The 22,128-nt window shown below is 41.3% G+C and overlaps 1 protein-coding gene across 4 annotated transcripts in view; it reads left to right on the top strand.

The window, feature by feature from the left end:
* Nucleotides 1-22,128, top strand: part of EFCAB11 (EF-hand calcium binding domain 11) — a 158,530-nt gene that overhangs the window by 42,456 nt on the left and 93,946 nt on the right. The window contains exon 6 of one of the 4 annotated variants that reach the window (XM_019462002.2): nucleotides 10,289-10,885. The exons of 2 other annotated variants lie outside the window; for them this stretch is intronic. In XM_019462002.2, coding sequence (XP_019317547.1) covers nucleotides 10,289-10,325 — 37 coding nt within the window. In that variant the 3' untranslated portion in view covers nucleotides 10,326-10,885. Of the gene's footprint in view, nucleotides 1-4,843; nucleotides 5,178-10,288; nucleotides 10,886-22,128 lie in introns of those variants that run through there. One more of the 4 variants, XM_019462003.2, reaches the window with a different exon arrangement.

Genomic DNA, 22,128 nt, shown 5'->3' with positions numbered 1-22,128 from the left:
AATTAAATTAGTGTTTGATATAAACACTATAGGCTAGTGTAGTATTCAGGACCATTTAGTTTCCTCTCTCTTTTAGTTTCAGATTTTCATTGTAGTTCTTAGTCTTTGTGTTTTGAGGGTGCGATTATGGTGTAAGAAATCAAATTAGTGTTAGTGGGTAGATTCAGTTTTCCCTAATGACTTACTAACCACAATATATCTCCTTCTTATGTAAAAAAGCCAAAGCGGATTACTACTTATTTGACTGACAAGGAAAGGCATTTCTAATTTTATTTAGAAGCTGAAGTAAATTACTTTACCACAAATTCAACGTGAAATAAACATACGATCCTCTCTTAATGAACAAAGCAGGTTGAGAACCAAACAAGTTTGTAGTAGATCTCTTTAGCCAGCTGGTGGTGCTAAAAACTCTGATAAGAAACTAATTGGAAAGGGAGGAGGTTAATCTGGAGCCTTCCTTAATAAATGTTATTTTATTAGTTTTTGAAAAATTAGTACCACAAGTCTATGTATTAGTACCAAAGTATTACGTCTTCTAAGCTTAGGAAGCAACCCAAATCTCTTGGATAGACAGCAGGATACATTTCTAGTAAACTCTTGTAAAAATGTCATTGGCTCCCGCAGTATTCACATATTGGAAATTACGTGGTTGTGTAACATCTGGCTTCATCCTGGAAATAGCCTTTAGCCTGTTGTCTAGGGAATTGAAGTATGGACAATAATGCATGCCCGAGAAGCATACCTGGTTCTACTTACGATCCAAATTTAGACTTGAGAAATATTGATTACTACTTTTTACTCTTAACATGCTTCTTAGGGCTAGGTTTTTTGCTTAGCTCTTTTTAACCCCTTGTTTTTTAATGCCAAAGAAGTCCAGTAGAGCAATAGTCTGTTCCTTGAATGTGTCCTGAGATGCAGGTAGCAGATCAGAGAGGCCTTAGAGTCAGGGAGAGCAGGTTTTGAATTTCCCCACGCATTTCATAACCGTCTTCCTGTAGTCACTTACATACATTCTTTACAGCTCAGGTGTAAACATCTTTTTCCCCAGAGTTGGCATAAGCATTAAATGAGACAATGAGTGCTCCTTGGGTGTTGTTTCCCTGCGCTGCCCTCATTCGAGGCGCAGGCTGGGACTCAGTCATCTCAGCCTCTGCTCTCCCCTGGACTTAGCCTGTCTTAGGCTGTCCTTAGCCTTAGGACAGCAGGTCCTCTTTGGGTCTGATAATGCCTCGTGCCGCACTAATGAAAAGATATTTCTAGGTTGTGAAGTTCCACAGGGATTTTGTAGACTCACTGGCTCACAGAAGAGATAGTTGATCTGGTTTTCGGATATGTCCCTCTCTATCCTGGTGATACTTACCTGTAGGTCAAAATCTGCCTAAACATTGAAGACTGGGGAAGGGAATACAAGATTGCTGAAAGCTGTAGCAAAAGGTGGTTCCTCAGAGTTGGTTTATCCATTCATTTGTTTGTTTCACTCTTTTTGAGACTTACTGTTCCAAAGATGAACTCCAGAAAAGCTTCAAAATATCTCTAAGAGCTGCAGATTTCAAGAAGCAGGATGCTTCCTGCTTGGCAGGAACTGATAGGCAGCCCTTATCTGTGTAACAGGAAGATTATTTAAACATTCTTTACAATGTTAGGGGCACCTGGGTGGCTCAGGTGGTTAAGCGTCCAACTCTTGATTTCAGCTCAGGTCATGATCTTACGGGTTTGTGAGAACGAGCCCCACATTGGGCTCAGTGCTGGTGGTGCAGAGCCTGCGTGGGATTCTCTCTCTCCCTCTCTGTCTGCCCCTCCCCTGCTCACACACACTCTCTCAAAATAAATAAATAAACTTAAAAAACCTTCTTTATAATGTTATAAAAATCAGTTATAAGATTACAAATTTTTTAAAACTTTTAAAAACTCTGAGAATAAAATTTATTTAATTTTCCGCAGCATATTCTGCGTTTAGAAGTTTGAAACAAGTTGGCAGAGGTTTCATTGTGATGGTAGAATCATTAAACACTATTAATTAATAGTATGGCTGTGTAAGGTATGTAGTTTTTAGAAAGGGCACAGCTGATATCTTTGGTTAGAGCTCATTGATTCGGATCTTTGCGATTTAAAGATCACAGAATTGTGGCATCGAATGGTGGCAGAGTCTTGAGACGTCATGTACACCATCTCTCTCATAGCTAAGAAGATGGAGGTCAACGAACTTAATGGCTTACCCAAGGTTACAGAGACCTGGATCAAAACTCGGGTCTCCTGACTCCCAATTCAACGCCAGCGTGTTCTTTTTCTGTTCTAACTTCTACACAAGGAGTTATTTTCAGTGTAAATAAAAACAAGTGTGTGTATGTTCAGCCTTCATAAACTTTCATACTAAACACACAGCATTGTTTCTGCCCGGTTATCACAGTGGAAACTTTGTATCCAAGACAGCTAATTAAGATGCTCCTATGTACATTTTGGAGCAGAGTTAGGGGAGGGTGGGGAGGCACACCATAACACACAGTTCTCAGAGCAAACAAGTGCCTGTGTCTGTTACCCTTATACAGAAGCAGGCAGGGTTTTCATTCCCCGCCTGCCTTACGCCTTACCTGCTCTGCTCCTCATCTCTGGCTAGATGAATGACATCCCCTGCTTGCAGGTGTATTAGTAATTTCTGAGTTTGTTCCCCACTAAAAATGACCTCATTGTTTTGTGCTTCTTTTCCATACTTATACAGTAACAGGAAAATAAACCAGCTCTGAGTACAGCCCACAGCAGAAATCTTGTGCTCTTTATGCAAGTTTGATTTATAGACGTGTACTGCAGAGCAGAGTGACTATGAAACATTCATCTTCCCACTGCTAGTTGCCATGGAAATCAAGTACACAGAGCAGTGTCATTCCAGTCCTGGTGATGCCCGCAGTAGTTTATTCCTTTGTTGTTCTCGTTTCTTAAGCAACAGCCTCGCATTCTTTCATCGTTACAATTAATCATGCACGCAAGTTTTTATCTTTCATCTCAAATAGAAAGTACTAAAAATGTCTGACAAAAATAGGGAGAATTTAAATACCCTTGTGGCTTTAAATATGCATTTGTGATTTTCCCCCTCAGTCCCATTGGAAAATAGGTCATGTAGAAAAAAAAAAAAGAGCACATATTAATGTACAGAAATTTCAATCAAGAGAGCAATAGAGAAATCTGAGCAAAAAGCAATGCTACGCTCAGGAAATCTTCAGGAGCTTCAGACTCTCGGGCCTCCCGGTGCTTGGAACTAAATTAGTCTGCATTTTGGGTAATGCCAACCAAAAACAGCCCTTGAGCTATATATTATCACCTCTCCTTTTGTTTTGTTTAGTTAGCCTCCTTATGAGTTTGAACAACCTGAATATTTGCTGGATAGATGATGGTAGATTTTTTAAAGAGTAGGGAGGCTTTTTTCTTTAAAGGTTAATAAAGTTCAAGATTTTTTTACAGAGTAAGTAAAAGGAATTCTGGTTATTCTTCCTTTTCTTTTTTTTTTTTTTTTTTTTGCCCCAGTTTAACTTAACGTAGTTGATAGTACCTACCATGCCAACAATTAGTAAATATTTGCCAATTATCTGCCTTATTTCATGGAGCTTCTGGCCAAGTCTCTTGGTTAAGAGAGCATGTTTGGAGTAAGTGTTCCTTTGCTTGTTGGCTGGGAGACCTTTGAGAAATATCTCAATTTACCTTGGTTCCCTTAACTGTAGAGTGTGCAGCTATAAATTAGGATAATAATGGGTTGTTGATAACAATTCTTGCAAAGCACCTAGCTCCTTGCCTGGCACAATATGAATGCTCCGGTGGGGCATAGTGGTGGTGGTGGTGGTGATGGTTATTACTGGTAAGATTACTGCTCTCACTGCTATAACTATGCCAGGCCAGGGCTGAGTGCTAACATGTGGAGTGAGACTCCCTTGATTTCATCCCCAAAGCCCAGGACTCTGTCTTTAGGGTCGAGTTCACAGGTGATTGCCAGTGCTGTTACTTGGGCTGTATAGACTCCTTTTATCTCAACACTTTGTCTCCTAGGATTTTGGTATTGACAAGGGTATGGACAGTGGGCCTTTTATCTGCAAATTGGCCATCAATGTCAATGTTGCAAGTTTCTGTGACTGGACCTGTTTCTTACAAAGGGCTGTGTTGGAGTGGAGGTGGGGGGAGTGGGCTACCTGCTCCTGTCTTGCTAGGGGAAGGTTCTAGTGTTTGTCTACAGAGCCTGAAATAGCCTCTGATCTGCCGTCTCTCCACCCTAAAGCTCCCGTGTTGCTTTGCAGTGGCTGCAGCCCTCCTTCAGCCCTTCTAGAATTGAAGTTTTCCGAACGGGTGGCAGACGCTTTCTTTGTTGAAATTCACTCTCCTTGGCAGTCCTCCAGGGCACACGGCAATGCCTATTTATTTGATTTAGCTTTTGTTTGGTTCGCCTTGTATTTGGTCTGTTTTGCTTTGTGCAGATCTTTTTCTCTCCAAATTTTCATGTTTCGATTCCTTGGACCTCATTTCTATTTATTTTGCTGGCTGGCTTCGTAGTATTGCTAAAAGTTGTTTGCTTTAAGCGATCACAAAATGAGTAGCCTTAGATTCATTGGTCTTTTCTCTCACCAGCCTGATCCATAGCATGGGAAGTAGCTCACTTTTGTTAATGATAAGAACAAAATGGCCTTTATGTTTTCCCCTTTGTCACATCCTAATACTATACCACAGTGTCCCCAGTTCTCTTTCTTTGTCGTTTCCTCTCCCCTAGCCAGTAGGCTCATGTCAGTTTTGAAAAAGAGACAGTAGTTGAACTCTTCTGAATCCTGTTTTCTCCCTTCCCGGGTGTCCTTCCTACTTCTTCCCACAGGTGAAAGACGCTAAAAGTCAGACTCTCATATCTTCCGTGGGAAGCTCTCAACACTCAAAGTGACATGGATACTCAGAATACACCTAATACATTTTTTGTAAAGAACTACTACAATTTAATTTAAAAAAAAAAAGAAAGAAAGAAAGCTGTACACCACACCCCACCACCCCAAACAGGCAATTCATAGAAGAAGAAACCAGAAGAGATGCGCAAACACAAGGAAATACAATTTCACACCTACCACATAAGCAAAAATGTAAAAGTCTGACGATATCCCAGAACACTTACACATTGCTGGTTGGGATGACTGCGTTGGACACAGCGTATACAGCTTTCAAATTTAGACCCTCTGTGGATGCTTGGTAATGTTTCCAGATCCTCCCTGGATGCCTGATCGTATGTGTGGTCCTCACCATATACTTAACGTGCAACATGACTCCTGTCTTCTTGCCCCCAGTCATGTTAGGAGGGGTCTCTGCCCTGTGCACTTCTGTCCTCAGGCTTATGTCTTTTTCTGTCTTAGAAATAAATATGTGTTATCATCTACTGCATTGCAGACACTGGGAGTATATGAAAGGAAACAAGCCAAGCACTGCCCTGCCCTCGAGGAGCTTATAGTCCAGTTGGCGAAATAGGTAGTTAGCATCCAAGATGGTTAATCCTGAAAGGTGACTGCAAAGCATTATGGGAATGTACGGAAAGGATGCCTAATGGGGGCTGAGGATGGACATGGGGCTGACTTCAGAGAAAGCGATCGCCAGTGTGAGAGTGAAGGATGGAAATAGACAGGGAGGGAGAGAGCGTCCTACGCAGAATCCATCTGCAGAGGTCAGCAGCAGAGCCTGGCGATTCTACCAGCTGAGAGTTCCTCCATACAGCTGGTCTGTTACTGAATCCGCTCGCTCTCGTTTGTCCGGGTGGGTGGCTAGGGCCAGAAGGCTAAACACAGAGTGATGGGGCTGGAAAGGTAGCCACAGGACAAATCATGGAGGCTTTGTACATTTCAGGAAGTTTCAACTTTGTCCTGAGGGCAATGGAAAATCAGTGACCAAGTAGGGAAGTGACGTGATCAGATTTGTGGTTTGCAGTGTGGAGAGTGGATTCAAATGTGGCAAGCGTAGCTTCTATCAGGGTTGATCCCAGGGACTACCTTCCCATACTCCTCTTCTCCTTAACCCCACTGTGTGTCCTGATCAGCAGTCCAGCTTCTTGCAGTTTCCTGATTAGCACAAAGACTTGCCCTAAACTCTAACCTCTTTTCTAGCTTCCTGCCCTCAAACCCAGAACTCTGCCTTCTCCCAAGCTTCTAGCTGCACTTGTGCTAAAATAAATGAGTCATCCGGGACATCCACTAGATTATCATCGTGTGGCCCGGAGAGTCCATTACTTTGCTGACTAGCTTGGATCCCCGGGGACGTGGAGGCCAACTTGGATGTAACCTGAGCTTTGACTCCTGAAATTCATTGCAGTTCACACACTTGGCCTTTCCTGCCCAACCAGACCAGGTCAGACTTGACCTGGGAGAATTCCTGTAGCCTCTTATTTCACTAGCTATTCCACGCTGGTTTCCATTACACTCCCATGTAGGACAATAAAAATGAGAAGAGGGATTGAAGTGAGACGAATTGAACTAGCCAACAGACTTTGGGGAAGTTACTTGACCTCTGTGTGCGTCAGTCACCTCATGTGTAAGATGTAATTATGAGAGAACGTACGTCACGGAGCTGTTTGGGGGTCGTATGAGGGACCACATGGGAGGACACCGTGCGCGGCCCCTAATAGGCACCCACCGTTCATTAATGTTTTAGTGAAGGTGTCCGGCCCATCATAGAGCAAGAAACAGGAGAACATAAAAGGCTTTTGAGTTCAGCAATAATTTGCCACCACCGAATGGATAGTCATCTTGAAAGGTCTTCTCTGCCTCTCCACTGCGGATAATGGAGAGATGACAGTAATACTACACCCCCCCCCCCCCCCCCCCGCCCAGTCAGGGGTCCTGACCAAGTTGGCTTCATTTCAGATCTGAGATGTTATTCTGTTGATTTTGTTCCAGAGATCGGCTGCATTTTCGTGAAATGAAATCCCCTTTGCATTTCATCAATTGTGCTTTCTTCCAAAAGACAGTCATGGTATTTGTCTCAACTTTATAGTTTGAGCCTCCCAGGACCAGCCTTTCTTGCTTCTTAATAGTGATAATAACAGCCACTAGTTGATCAGAGAGTAGATGACAACTCTCTCTCTCTCTTGATTCATTCCACAAATGAGTTCCATATGTAAGGCACTAAAGAGGGTCCCTTCCGGTCTATAAGAGCAAATCAGACAGGACAGTCTTTCAGGGAGTGACTGTAAGATTAGGTAGAAAACAGTACCTACTGCAGAAGCACAGAAAGCTGAGAGGATTTAATTCCAGCCAGGGCAGTCCCAGAATTTAGCAACGGAGTCCGGATTTGAAAAACCCTGGGAGGAAAGGCACCCAGGGAGAGAGAGAGAACAGCACAGACGGTGAGCGGATGGAGGGGAGTGGGAAGCAGTGGTCTCGAGGACGTGATAAAATAGTGAACACGACGCGGGTGCCAAGCCCTGTCCCCAACCCTTTGCTTGTCGGTAACTCCTTTGATCCTCACAGCAGCCCTGGGAGGTGGCGACTGTTATTCCTCCCATTTTACAGATGAGGAGACCAAGGGGGGCAGAGCGGCTGGGTGACTTGGCAAAGGTCACGTGAACGGACAGAAATTGGCTGTGACCCAGACAGTCTGACCCCAGATTGGAAGCGCAAATAAGCACATCCATCTTGCAGGGGAGAACCTTTTTGTCTTTCCCTTTTATATCTCGCCCCATGTGCACCCTTGAAAGGGATTTTTCAATCTCTTTATCAATCAGGTCTACTACAGTTTACAGATTTTTGAAGGAATCATTTTATTTAAGGGCTCTTTCCAGTTCACTTTCAATGGAATAAAGATCTGGACAGCATATAAATTTTCACAGTAAAAAATAGAGCTGTATAATCTATGGCTATAACCCTTTTCAGAGACCTAAGGCTGTGGATATATGAAAACACTTTAGCTGAATTGTACACCCTTTTTATAAAATTCCCTGATTTCTGACAATTTGGTCATAAAACCTTTTGATAAAAATCTCAAAAACCTCATACTGCAAAACTGTAAAATGTGACTGTGTTAAGGGCCAAAAAAAATTCTGTATTTTAGACTGTCATGAACTGTTTAAACATCATAATGGGAAACATTTATGGCTTAAATAATTGAAGTCCACGTTTCTCAGAATCCATCTACTCTTCTCAACCTTTTGTTAGACCTTCAGACAAATCACCAAAGTGACTGGCTTGAGTTTCTCCATTCCTCTGTCTTCTCCATGGTGGGGGAGTGGGATGTGCCCTGGGCTGTCATTCAGCTGTTCAGGCTTGGAGCCCATATTGTGGGGAACTGACTCGGGCATGTCTGTTAACTTCCCTATACTTCGGTTGCCTCTCCTTCTAGCTTTAAATACCTTGATTCTCTGTTTTCATACCTTTTGTTGGATTACTCTTTAAAAAAGATTCTTGTTTACATTTATTTATTTTTGGGAGACAGAGGGAGACAGAGCACAAGTGGGCGAGAGGCAGGGAGAGAATGAGACACAGAATCCGAAGCAGGCTCCAGGCTCTGAGCCATCAGCACAGAGCCCGATGCGAGGCTCGAACTCACAAACTGTGAGATCATGACCTGAGCCGAAGTCGGACGTTTAACTGACTGAGCCACCCAGGCCCCCTTGTTGGCTTGCTCTTTAAAGAAAACAGTGATTCTAATGTCTTTGGCAAGAAATGAAAAAAATGCAAATAATTTGCTCATCAGTGTCATCAAACATCGTCAATTTCAGCATTATTTAACAAATGTTTATTAAGCACTTACTATGTGCATGATAAATTATGTGTTTCGCTGCCCAGCATTACCAGTCATGACAATGTTAAATCCTCAGATTTACTTGGAATTTACCTTCTCTGTTTCCCCATTCTCATGTCTGCATTATATACTAGAGAATCTTATACTCTTTATTTAATCTTATTTTCTTATATCCCAAGCAAACAGAGCCAAACAGAAAACTCTAATCTCAAAGGGATCCTTAGCATGTTGCAAATTATGATTAAATCGTATTCTTTCCATTTTTTTTCGGTGTTAAGCAGCCCCATTTCAACCTACCGGAAAAACCATAGCCGTCAGATGTTCGCATCTAATCCAGATGGGTCAGCTGACATACTAGTTTTAATGGTTTGCAGTGATAAATTTGTCATCGGATTGGAGCCTTTCTCTGGGTTGTAAATTGCTCAGACTCAAATGCTATGGAAAATTTACAAGGACTGCCGTTAGAATAGAATGTTTTAAGTTACCTCAGTTGTACTTGGCGGGGGCGGGGGGGGGGGGGGAACCTGGTAAGGGGTGTATCAGATAACCGTAAGTTCACGTGGCAAAAAAACAGCTACTGGGCTGCTTGTCAAATAATAAACTGGATAATGATGATGGCAAAAGCACCTGTCATTTTTTGATTGCCAGGCATTGCCACTATTCCATTCACTCCTCACAATAAGCTAATGAGTTGTACACCATTGTTATGATTCCTATTTCACAGATAAGAAAACTGAGCTTAGAGAAGTTAAATAATGTTCCCAAAGCCACACGGTTAATGAATAGCTGGCAATGCTCTAAGTTGCTTGTTGTCACCCTCTGTTCATCATATTTAAAGTGAGAGCCATTATCCTTATCCTCAAGTCAGCTCTTTCTTTCTATTTCTGTCAGTGATACCATGATTTTCCCAGCTTCACTTGTGCAGTCAGCATTGATCTTTCCTTTTCTGCCCTGGCTCTTCATTTGTTCAGCCACTGGTCCCTTTGCTCGTGCAGTGTCTTTCTGCTGTCAACCCCTCTTCCCATGACGTTGGTGTAGTAAGGGTCTGGGCCCCGCTTATAAGGGTGCGTGCTAAAGGCACCCTCTGCCCCCTCTCCTCAGGTTCTTCTAACTTCTCTCCTGATGAGCTATGACCTTCACTCATCATGCGCATGACTCCTTTCTGGGATGTCCCTTCCTCTGCATCCTTCTCTGTGAGCCCTTCCGGCGAGGTTGGGTTCCCTCCTCTGTTGCGTGACCCGATGCGTCCGTTCCTCAGTGACTGTCCCCTCTTCTCAGTGTTCGTGATGGTACTTCTTTATCTCATTGTGCACTGAGCACGTGCCACCTGCCTTGCATGCCATACGGCTCCTCCTGCCTGTGATCTGCCTCTCTCTCCCAGTGGTGCTTAGGACCCCTCATGAACATCTGGAACATTGCTGTGTGCCCGGAAGTGCACGTTTCCAGGCCCCACGTGCATGTATGAGGACAGCAGCTTTTTTGGTAACTGTATGGTAATTCATTGAGTCACGAACTCTCCCATTAATGCCCCAAACCTTATTATTCACAGACCCAGTTTACTGGAAAAGGAGCACAAGCATTCATGAGGCGGTCGGTTGTTTGCAAAGATGGCGGTAACAACTCCCTCCACCCCTTCCCTGTGGGCACCCTCCTTTGCAGAGTACCGTGGCTCCTCCCATCAAGAGGTGGAGTTTTCCTCCACTGTCTGAGTCTGAGCTGACTTTGTGACTTAATTTGACCAAAGGATGTAGCAAAAAGTAGCAAACCACCAAAACCTGAGGGTCACATTGGGAATCCCCCTCTCCAAGGATCCCTTCAGAAGCCATGCCTTTAGCTCCATCAGCTACTGAGGTTTCGTCCCACTGTGTGCACACAGAGGTGGTTTGAGAGGCTTCTTTAATGACAGTGCGTTTTAAAGTTCTGCACCTCGGGGTGCCTGGGTGGCTCAGTCGGTTAAGCGTCCGACTTCAGCTCAGGTCACGATCTCGCGGTCCGTGAGTTCGAGCCCCGCGTCAGGCTCTGGGCTGATGGCTCAGAGCTTGGAGCCAGCTTCCAATTCTGTGTCTCCCTCTCTCTCTGCCCCTCCCCCGTTCATGCTCTGTCTCTCTCTGTCTCAAAAATAAACGTTAAAAAAAATTAAAAAAAAAATAAAGTTCTGCATCTCTATAGAAAGGGTCTTAAAAGTAGGTAATAAATTATGATTGTTTACACACTCTAATACTACAATTCTGTGTTGTCTCTATAATTTCCTAAATGTAATCCAAAGCTAACATTGATTTTAAAAATGCTAATATTTTCACAAGGCTCAGTTAAAAAAAAAAGCGCTTGTGTTCTTGGTTTGCAAACACCTGGAATTTCCCCTCCCTTCTCTCCTGCCCATTCTGTGGAAACAAGGCCTGTATTTGCCAAATAGCAAAACAGCCTTTATTTGACAATGTATGTTTTACTTTTGTGCCGCCGTTGAATCCCACTAACATTTTCTTTCACGGAAAATGACCATTTCTTCCAAGAGTATGTGATTTTTTTTTTTCAAATGCATGAAGTTTTAAAAATGAAACTTCATTTCAGACAGAATGATCTCTGGTTTTATGAAAGTGGAATATTTTTTACGGTTCTGTGGCTGTTCATCATTTTAAAACCTATTAGTTGTAACAGGTCAGCTTGAAAAATGAGGAGTTTTAAATTTAACTTAGACAAAATACCTCACGATAGATTCTGAACCTGCGCCAGTAAAACTGTGTTTAAATGATTCTTGAATTTGTTTCTTAAGGGATAGTTTTCTCCTTTAAATGTGTATTTGGTAAAGCACAGTAATTCAAATTCTGGTAGATGTGTAGGACTTCCAGATTCATGCATAACGCAGACAGCACTGTTTGCGGGGCTTTGACTCCTAATGACTGACCTAATGTGTTGTGTCTCCTTTTTCTGGCTGAGAGAAGGGATCTCATTTATAAGCATTTTATTCAGTAATATGTTCATATTGCGTTTTGCCTCATACGATTTCTCAGACTACAAGAATACCTGCAACATACGGAGATAGCTCCTATCATCGCTAGCAAAGTACAAGGTAATTTGGATAGAAAATACGTAATGTAATAGCTGTAGTCACAGAATATAATTAAATTAGTGCCTAGTGTAAAAATAGTGAAAGGATTTATTTTTAGTTTTTAATGGATCAGATGAATGTGATTAAAATATGTAAATTAAATAACAGCATTCATTTCCGTGCTGTTCTCTGTGGCTTCGGCTCTCGCCAGTCTGTATCATGAGGAGTCCATTTTCTTCTCCCCTCCCCCATTTTCCAGTAAACCCAGTATTCAAGACCGTGAATTTGGTAAAATAGGGAATGCATTTGTTACATGCTTCAAAGCCTTAAAATGGAGGGATTCATTCATCCATTTAGGAAACAGTTTTTTAGTACCTACTGTGCACCTAGTCCCTTTCAGGGTGCTTGCGGGGAGAGCTGTGAGCAAAGCAAACAAGGTCCCTGCTCTCAAGGAATTGAGTTTAGTTGTAAGACGACAGACAGTAACTGAGTAAACGAGTTAACCTCAGATATGGATAACATGCTATGAGGAAGGTAAAATAATACTTGAGAGGATGACTGAGGGGGAGGTGGGTAGTTTTAGACGGGGAGGCTAGGGAAGGCCTTTTTGAAGGGTAACCTTTGAATAAGATGGAAGTGATGAAAAGCTGACTGGGAGGAGAGCCACCCAGAAACCGGAAGAGCATTTGAAAAGGCTCCAGGGACGCCTGGGGGGCTCAGTCAGTTAATTAAGCGTCTGACTTCTGCTAGGGTCATGATCTCGTAGTTCGTGGGTTCGAGCCCCGCGTCGGGCTCTGCGCTGACAGCTCAGAGCCTGGAGCCTGCTTCGGATTCTGTGTCTCCCTCTCTCTCTGCCCCACCCCGCTCACTCTCTGTCTCTGTCTCTCAAAAATAAAAGTTAAAAAAAAAAAAAAATTGAAAAGGCTCTGAAGCGGGTGTAAACTTGGCAGGATAGGGAAAGTAAAAGACAACCAGAGTGGCTGGATTGCAGTGAGTAAGAGCAGGATTGGGGGTGAGACTCGAAAAGTAGATGGGGGCACAATGACACATGGATGCCCCTCCACAGGATGTTATATCATGCAGTTACTATATTTTACTATATCATATCACGTTCTGTGTTTTATTATATATCCTATCGTATTGTGTATATGGTATTACTATTACTTATTTTTGTAACCTTCTCTAAGGTTATAAACCTTGTAAAGAGAGAGATGAAAGGTTAAAGAAGGACATTAAGGGTCCTCAGGAAGTGTAGGTTTTCTGAGCATTTCCAGTATACAAAGTCACAGCAGTGGGCCGTAGTATCCTTTTTTGTATCCCCACCATCTTCCCACATTAGTTTCTAGTTATCAGTGAAGTTCAGTTCAGTGGATGTCCAGAGTCCATGCTGGGCACAAGGGACTAAATCTCCTGGGCTGTTACGGATGAACGTGGCAGAAAATGTGATAGACCCTCCCTGGAAGGCAACTTTCCTGGATTGTATCGATCATTTCAGTCCGTGGTCAGCTACCTTTTATAACGTCTTTTTTATCCTTAGGTTACAAATTGTAAAATGATTTGAAGGACCAGATGCCTAATCTAAATGTCAGTGATTTGTAATGTTAATGTAGTCTTCATTTGTTCCTCTTCATTGGAGACACAAGACTTGAAAAAATGATTTTGAGACCTGCATGGGCATCAGTCCCCAAAGGGTTTATCACTTGAATTATTTTTCTCCTTGAGGAAGGAACTTGTTAAAAATTAGCAATTTAGGGGCATTGGGTGGCTCAGTCAGTTAAACGTCGACTCTTGATTTCGGCTCAGGTCATGACCTCACGGTTCGTGAGATCGAGCTTTGCATCAGGCTCTGCACTGACAGCATGGTGCCTGCTTGGGTATCTTTCTCCCCTTCTCTCTCCCTCTCTGTCTGGCTCTCACCCATTCGCGTGAGGGCACACTCTCTTTCAAAATAAATAAACTTTATTTAAAAAATTAACAATTTAGGGGCGCCTGGGTGGCTCAGTTGGTTAAGCGTCCAACTTTGGCTCAGGTCATGATCTCATGGTTTGTGGGTTCGAGCCCCACATTGGGTTCTGTGCCGACAGCTCAGAGCCTGGAGCCTGCTTCGGATTCTGTGTCTCCCTCTCACTCTGCCCCTCCCGGACTTGTGCTCTGTATCTCTGTCTTTCAAAAATAAATAAACATTAAAAAAAATTAACAAGTAAATACAATACATGAAAGCTTAAAAAATATGTGCACTTTTAAATGAAGCAACACAGATTTGTAGACTCTGTTCTATTACGCTTATGATTCAGGGTGTCTGAGTTAGACTAGGGGATCAGGAAACAATACAGACCATCTCCTTTCTGTGTGTCTTCAGACCATCTTAGTCACGATATACTGACTTACAATTTCCACTGAATTAAACTTTCTAGTGATTTATAAGACATTGAAATGCATTACTAAGAACACTTACTGAGTCTTCCTTCAGAGATCATTAATAAAAAGATTTTGTTATCAAAGGCAACAATTTAGGGTTCCTTCTGGCAAAGGTAAGTTCTAGAAGTTTCCATGGTTTGCTGCTAGTAACTCCATTCCTTGGATGATTGCTTGGCTTTATTCTTTCTGACTCTCATTCTGTGGTTTAATGGATTTTCCCCATTTAAAATAAAACTGTAGATGCCAGTGCTACATTTAGTGTCTATGTCCAGGCATGGGCAATGTCTCTTTTCACTGACTTTGTTCCAGGGGTTCTGGAAAGGAGCTGACCAGGCCTCACTGTGACAGGGCATAGTTTTTTCAGCTCCACCCCTCATTCTCTTGTAGATGTACGTGTGGTATGTCAGTGTGTGTCACATATATGTAAAATCATCGAGGCAGAAAAAAAAGTGCATATAAGAAACAAAACATTCCATTTCAAATGTGGTTGAAACCACCCTGGGGAGCCCTGCCTGCTGGCCTTTCCCTTCCTCTGCCCCAGAGATAATCACTATCCTGAATTTTTAAGCTCACTCACGTGTGCCTTTATATTTTATGACACAGATTTATGTGTTTTAGGTAATATATAGTATTGTTTTATTTATTTTTAAGCCTTACATAAACTCAGATTGCTTTTTCTCTAATCGTTATATTTTTGAGACTTACTTACGTTAATATACACGTATCATTCATTTTCTTTTTCTGCTGCAAAGTATTCTGTTGGGGCTGGAGGGGCACAGTAGCCTAGCACCCTCTTTTGCCATCCAGAGTAAATCGGGAAATAAATGCAAGTGTTACGAGTAGTAGCTAAAAATGTCAGCACTGTCTGTGGGATGGCTCTGTTGAAGGGGTGGATGTGCTGGATTGCAGCCAGAATGAAATAGGTTTCCCCTCAGACACAGGCACCCCACATGAAAGCCTGCCGCTATGGCACTGGGGGGCAGAGCACTGCGCATGCCCCCACAGTCAGGTGGCTCTTACAGAGAAAAGGAGGAGGTACGCCAATTAGGTAAGTCACTTCTCTAGGAGGAATGGGTGAGGACAAGGGGAGAGGCTGGGAATATTACTCCAAAAGAGGTTCCTCTGCATGGAAATATAAAGATGGAGAATCTCTGCAAGATTGACCTAACTTATCAAATTCCTTTACATTGTAGAATTTAAGGCTTAAAGTTTAAATCATAATGCCCAAATTCTCATTTTTTGCCTCCACTAGTGTAATTACATGAAAGGCTGTATACCACAAAACACCTCTGATCTATCAAAAAGCAAATTCATCGACCACTTGGAAACTGTCTATGTGTAACAAACCTTTTCCATTTTAACTAATCCGATGGTAATGCTGTATTAATGCTTTTATTCTCTCCTCAGAGCCTGTAGACATTGTTGTCATCCAAAGGCACTCAAGTACTAAATTACATATCATGCTACTTAGATAAGGAAATTGCATCATGATTTTCTTAATTCTTTGTAAGAGTGGTTTCTTAAAGGGTCACAGACTTTCACCAACGGAAAGATCCCTAAAACTTGGTACAGTCTCTTATTTTACACATGTGAGGTTCAATGACCCATCCAAGGTCACACATCTAAGCAGACATAGGTCAAGGTTGGGACTCAGGTCTGTCAGCCCTGGTGCAGCGGGCTCCCCATTGCAATGGTGTCTTAGTCCATTCAGGCTGCTGTAACAGAAGACTACGGACGGGGTGGGGGGCGGGGATAGGGGAAGGCTTAAGCAACAGATATTTATTTCTTACAGTTCCAGAGGCCGGAAAGTCTAAGATCTAGGGGCTGACAGTTCTGGGTTCTGGTGAGAACTTGCTTCCTGGTTCATAGGCAGCTGCCTTCTTGCTGTATCCTCACATAGTAGAAGAGGCAAAGGAGTTCTCTGGGGTCCCTTATATAAGGGCACTAATCCCAGAATGAAGGCTCCACCCTCATAACCTAAGCATCCCGAGAAGCCCCCCCCCCCCAAATACCGTCACATTGGGGATTAGGTTTCAATATATGAATTTTGAGAAGACAAAACATTCTGTCTATGCAAATGGATTATAAAATTATAGCTTTATTCTCTATTTTTATCATGTTGATGTGTATTTTTACAGCTAGATTTCCTTGACTGATAGGTTTCGGTGCATTTTGCTTTTTCATTGCTGGCATCTTTTTTGTTTCTCAACACTGAAGGAACTGTTTATCATACTTCATTAAATTAGCCTTATGGAAGTAATGTGTACTCTTTTCCTTCCTTATTTTCTACTGGTGTTTACTTGCTAGTCTTTCCAACAGGTTGTGTAAATAAGTGAAGTGTGGGGGCGCCTGGGTGGCGCAGTCGGTTAAGCGTCCGACTTCAGCCAGGTCACGATCTCGCGGTCCGTGAGTTCGAGCCCCGCGTCAGGCTCTGGGCTGATGGCTCGGAGCCTGGAGCCTGTTTCCGATTCTGTGTCTCCCTCTCTCTCTGCCCCTCCCCCGTTCATGCTCTGTCTCTCTCTGTCCCAAAAATAAATTAAAAAAAAAAAATAATAAGTGAAGTGTGAAGATAAATTATTCCAAAATGGCGTATCAACAGTTTGCGTACATTAAAACTATGATGTAATAGTTGTAATAAGATGTAAATTTGTAAATGTACGTACTTATTTTTTTAATATACTTTTTCCATGCATAGCTATCTTTTATTTAAGTTAGTGTGTTTAATAATACAATGAGCGCATTCAATCCAAGAACTAAAATACTACCGTTAACTCCCATTTATTTAGGTTCCCCTCCATTCTGTTTCCCTGCTTTCCTCCCATAGGACCCACTACCCCAAATTGAGTGTTTATTATTCCTTTGGTTTAAACACACACACACACACACACAAATACATATATGTATATACACATACACACCCATATGTATTTCCCTAACGTTTAAACTTTCTCATTTTAAAACTATATAAAAAAGGTGTCAAATGTTTGTAGTCTTTAGTGACATGCTTTTTTCACTCAGTGATATGTTTCTAATATTTATCCCTGGTTTGTGTGGAATTAGAATTCACTCATTTTAAATGTGTGTAACGGTCCATTGTATGAATTTACCGTAATTTATCTATTCTTCTATTGATGGGCATTTTGTTTTTCCCCCTAGATTTGCCTGTTTTTGCTATTACTAGTAACACTGTATGGAGAGTCTTTTTTATTTTTTATTTTATTTTAGAGAAAGACCGTGAGTAGGGAGGAGGGGCACAGGGAGAGAGAGACGCTCAGCACAAAGCCTAATGTAGGGCTTAATCCCATGACCCTGGGATCATGACCTGAGCCAAAATCAAGAGACAGACACTCAACTGACTGAGCCACCCTGGTGCTCCCTTTATGGACAATCTTGTACCATAATTCCTCATGCCCATGTGCAAGTGATTCTCTTAGGAGTAGAATCCCTGGGTTATGAGGTATGCAAATGTTTACATAAATAGTGCCAACGTTTTATAATGCCAAATGATATTTCCAAATCATCCCATTAATTTGCAGTCTCATCAATGTATGAGAGAATCTGTTGACCTGCACCCTCTCCAACACTTGGTATTATTAGACTTTTTAATCTTCTCTAATGGAGTGGGTATAGTATCTTGTTGTGGGCTTGATTTTATATTTATATTAATAGTGGATCATCTAACATATGTCTTCATGTTTATTGGTCTCTTCTGTGACATATCTGTCCATGGTTTGTACCTCTTTTTCAGTTGTATTTATTGATTTGACCATGCTCTTTATAGATGTTCTCAGTACAAATATTTTGTCATTTTAACAGATACATTCTCCCATTTTGTGGCTTATCTTTTCACTATCTTCAGATATCTTTTGAAACATGAATTAATTTGGTTGAATTTGTGAATCTTTTTTGTAGTAGGGTGATTGTGTCTTATTTAAGAAACTCTTATTTCAAGGTCAGAGAGGCACCCATATTTTCTTCATAAAAGCTAAAGTTTTGCTCTTGAAAATTAAGTCCTTCATACTTTAGAGTAAATTTTTGAGTATTGCGTGGTGTGTTGGAACTTTTTCCATATGGTTAATCATTATTTTCAGGTTTTTTTTTTTGACTGTGCCCTTTTTTCTGTACATCTCTGCCACACTGCCTCTGTTCCTGTGTTTTCTGTTCTGTTCGATTGGTCACCAAACACCAATTCTGCGATGTCTTCATAAAATCTTAATATCAGTAGGGCAAGTGTCCCTCTTTACTTTTCTTCTTCAGCAGTGTATTGATTATATCCCATTCTCTGCTTTTCCATATAAATTCTAGAGCTGGCTTGTGAAGAGCCAAAAAAAAAAAAAAGACCCTGTTCATATTTTAATTAACATTTCATTGAGTCTACAAATCAATTTCTCAATTTCTAGAGAATTAATATCTTACTAATATCGTCTTCCTATCCATGAATATGGTGTATTTTCCATTTAATTATTTTTTTAAAACCTTTCCAAAAAGTTTTATAATTTTCTATACCATCATACCACCACTATCACCGTCATAATCATTATATTTTTCAGTTTTATAAGGTTTTCTAATTTCCAGGCCTTATTCTATTATTTTGTATTCAGTATTCACAACAACCTTATGAGGTAGGTCCTAGTAACAGGAGATATTTTACACAGGAAACTGAGGCACGTAGTGGTCAATTGACTCACCTCTGATCAAACAGCTAGTAAATGGCAGAGGCAGGATCTGAGCCAAGGTGCTTAGTACAGAATTTGTGTTTTTCATCACTAATCTGTATTACAAATAGATTTTTTCTTGTGTTGGATTGAGTCCGACATACTTTATTGAGATATAACTGACATACAACATTGTGTAAATTTAAGTCATACAGTGTGCTGATTTGATACATTTATGTCTTGTAATATGATTACCACAGTAGCATTAGCTTACGTTTATATCACGTCACACGATGATCATTTCCATTTTGTGGTGAGAACAAAGTCTAGTTCCTTATCAGTTTTGAAGTTCATCATACAGTATTTTATAGTTCTTGTTACCATTCAAATGGTAGCTTTTGAAAATGGTTTTAAAATTACTTGTAAAACCAAATAGAAACATACTTGATTTTTGTATATTGATATAATATCTAGCAGGCTTGTTAAATTTGTCGATTTTTATGGGTATTTTTATGAAGGTAATACTATCAGTGGAAGATGGTAACCATTTTCTTTCTTTCCAATTCTTATGTCTTTAATTTCTTTTTCTTGACTTAGGCACTAAGATGAATACTTCTGGTAGTGATAGTGTCTTGTTCCCAAACTCAGAGGGAAAGACTTCAACATCTTATCACTTAATTTGATCATAGCTATAGAGTTTTATAATTAGATCCTGTGTCAGATTAAGGAAGTTGCCACCTAGTCTAGTACATAGAGTTTTTAGCAAGAATGGGCATTAAGTTTTATTACATGCCTTTCCTGTATCTATTGAGATGATGATAATTGGTTTTTACTTTAATGTGTTCATGTGGTGAATGACATACCTGTATTTTAGTTTAAACCCTATTTGGTCATGCTATTATCTTTCTTTCTACGTAGTTAGATTCAGTTTGTTAATATTTTACTTAAGGTGTGTGTGTGTGTGTGTGCGTGCACACACTATTCGTACAGGACCACGTTAAAACAAGTTTTCAGACTGAAATTTCTGTACCACTCAAGGTATGCTTAGATCCAAAGTGCCAGTCTACAAGAAGGTCAGTCAACATCCATAAGACCTCTCGGATACGGGTTATCATTTTTCCTTTCATTTTTTTCTTGCTACTTTATTCAGGGCAACTTCCATGTAGCCCTCTGGGGTATCAGCTAATGTGGGGAAGTTACCCTGTGAGATAATCCATGGTGGGCAAGCCCTGGGCCTTTACTCCTGGTCTCTTCTCCTGTGAAGCCACCAAACCAAAGCCCAGGTGCAGATGTGGACCCTCACCCTCAGGGCAAAAGTGGTTGGGGGAATTTCCACTAACCACTTTGGGTTTGAGCTACCCCAAGCATATGGCCTGGCCCCACCATCTTTTAAACTCAGTGCCTTTAAGGTAGTTTTGTTTTAGTTCTTATGCAACATTTTTTTTTTTTTTAAGTGGGGGAATTGATCGGACTATTCTGAAACAGAAACTCACATAAATTATTAAATACTTTTCTCTCAAACTTTTTTTTTTTGTAAATTCTCTTTTCCAGATATTGATTTATTGGGAAGAGCATTGGGTTTACTAAGTGTTGGAAAAGACTAACAGCTTATTTGTAAGAGATGTAGAAAATACATAAAATTAGTAACGCATTTCTAGTTCGGTGGTTCTGGCATTTCAGTTGTGTTCTATGTTCTGTCGCTACCTAAAGGATATGCCTAAGTATTTCTCACCACTATGGTTCCTCTTTTGAATATCATTTAGAAGGTGTAAGCTAGGGGCACCTGGGTGGCTCAGTCAGTTAAGTGTCCAACTCTTGATTTTGTCTCAGGTCATGATTTCATGGTTCATGAGATCGAGCCCCACATCGGGCTCCACCCTGAGTATGGAGCCTGCTTCAGATTCTCTTTCTCCCTCTTTTTATGCCCCCCCCAATAAATAAAATTTTTAAAAACTTTAAAAAAAAAGAAGGCGTAAGCTAATTACTTACTTTCATGTGATGTAAAAGCATATTGTCAGGAAATAGTGATATAATTTAATGAACATGCCACTGACTTTCAACTTTTTAATTTCATCTATTATTTATGAGAGAAACAGTACAACATTTTCTGTTTTCATCAAGGTATTATATCTAAAAACCGCTTTTCTTGAGCTTGTCTTCAAGATTTATTAACATGCATTTTTACTATACTTACATCAAGTATAAAATAATTATGTTTGACTGCTGATGGGTCTCCAAGGCCGCCACCACCAGGTTTGATGATTCACTGGAAGAGCTCAGCATATAATTTATTTACGGCTACAATTTGTCACAGGAGAAGGATACAAAGCAAAATTAGCAAAGGGAGAGGCACATGGGGTGTAGTCCAGGGGAGACCAGGTGCAAGCTTTCAAGGGTCCTCTCTCAGTGAAGTCACACCAGACATGCTTAATTCTCCCGATGGCAAGTTGTGACCACATGCGTCAGGTGTTGCCAACCTGGGAGGCTCATTCAAGGCTCAGCATCCGGGAGTTTTATCGGGATGATTATGCAAACAGTCTCTACCTGGCGTGTACCAAAATTCCAGAATCCCGGAAGGAAAGCATGTGTTCAACCTAAACCATATTGTTGCACACGTTGTTGTAAGCACAGCGATCCACTCTTAGGAGTTGATGTTGGTGAGAAACTTCTGGAAATCCAAGTTCCCAGATGCCAGCCAAGGGCTATCCTTATAAGCAGGAGAGTAATCAACTCTTTTTTTGCACACAGACTTACGGCTAAAGTTTTTAAAGCACTTGCTATGTGGCAAGCACTGTTCTTTATTCATTTCATCCTCACAACAACCGTTTCCTGGGTGAGGAACTGAGACACAGAGAGGTTAAGAAACTTGTCCACGGTTGCACAGCTAATACGTAGTAAATCAGGATTCAAACTCGGGTTTTAGGTTCTGTGACTTATCAAATGTTTTATGGTGTGTGTTTTCTCGTTTTCATTTTGTCCCACCTCATGGATAACATGTTTCACACATTTCCATAAAACTGTCATTAAAAGAAATTGTCTTCGGGGCGCCTGGGTGGCTAAGTCGGTTAGGCGGCCGACTTCGGCTCACGTCATGATCTCGCGGTCCGAGTTCGAGCCCCGCGTCGGGCTCTGTGCTGACGGCTCAGAGCCTGGAGCCTGTTTCGGATTCTGCGTCTCCCTCTCTCTGACCCTCCCCTGTTCATGCTCTGTCTCTCACTGTCTCAAAAATAAATAAAACGTTAAAAAAAATAAAAAATAAAAGAAATTGTC

Source organism: Panthera pardus, unplaced genomic scaffold, assembly GCF_024362965.1.
Source record: "Panthera pardus isolate Hobbes unplaced genomic scaffold, ASM2436296v1 HiC_scaffold_24, whole genome shotgun sequence".
Lineage (NCBI taxonomy): Eukaryota > Metazoa > Chordata > Mammalia > Carnivora > Felidae > Panthera > Panthera pardus.
This window is presented reverse-complemented; position numbering and strand designations above follow the sequence as displayed.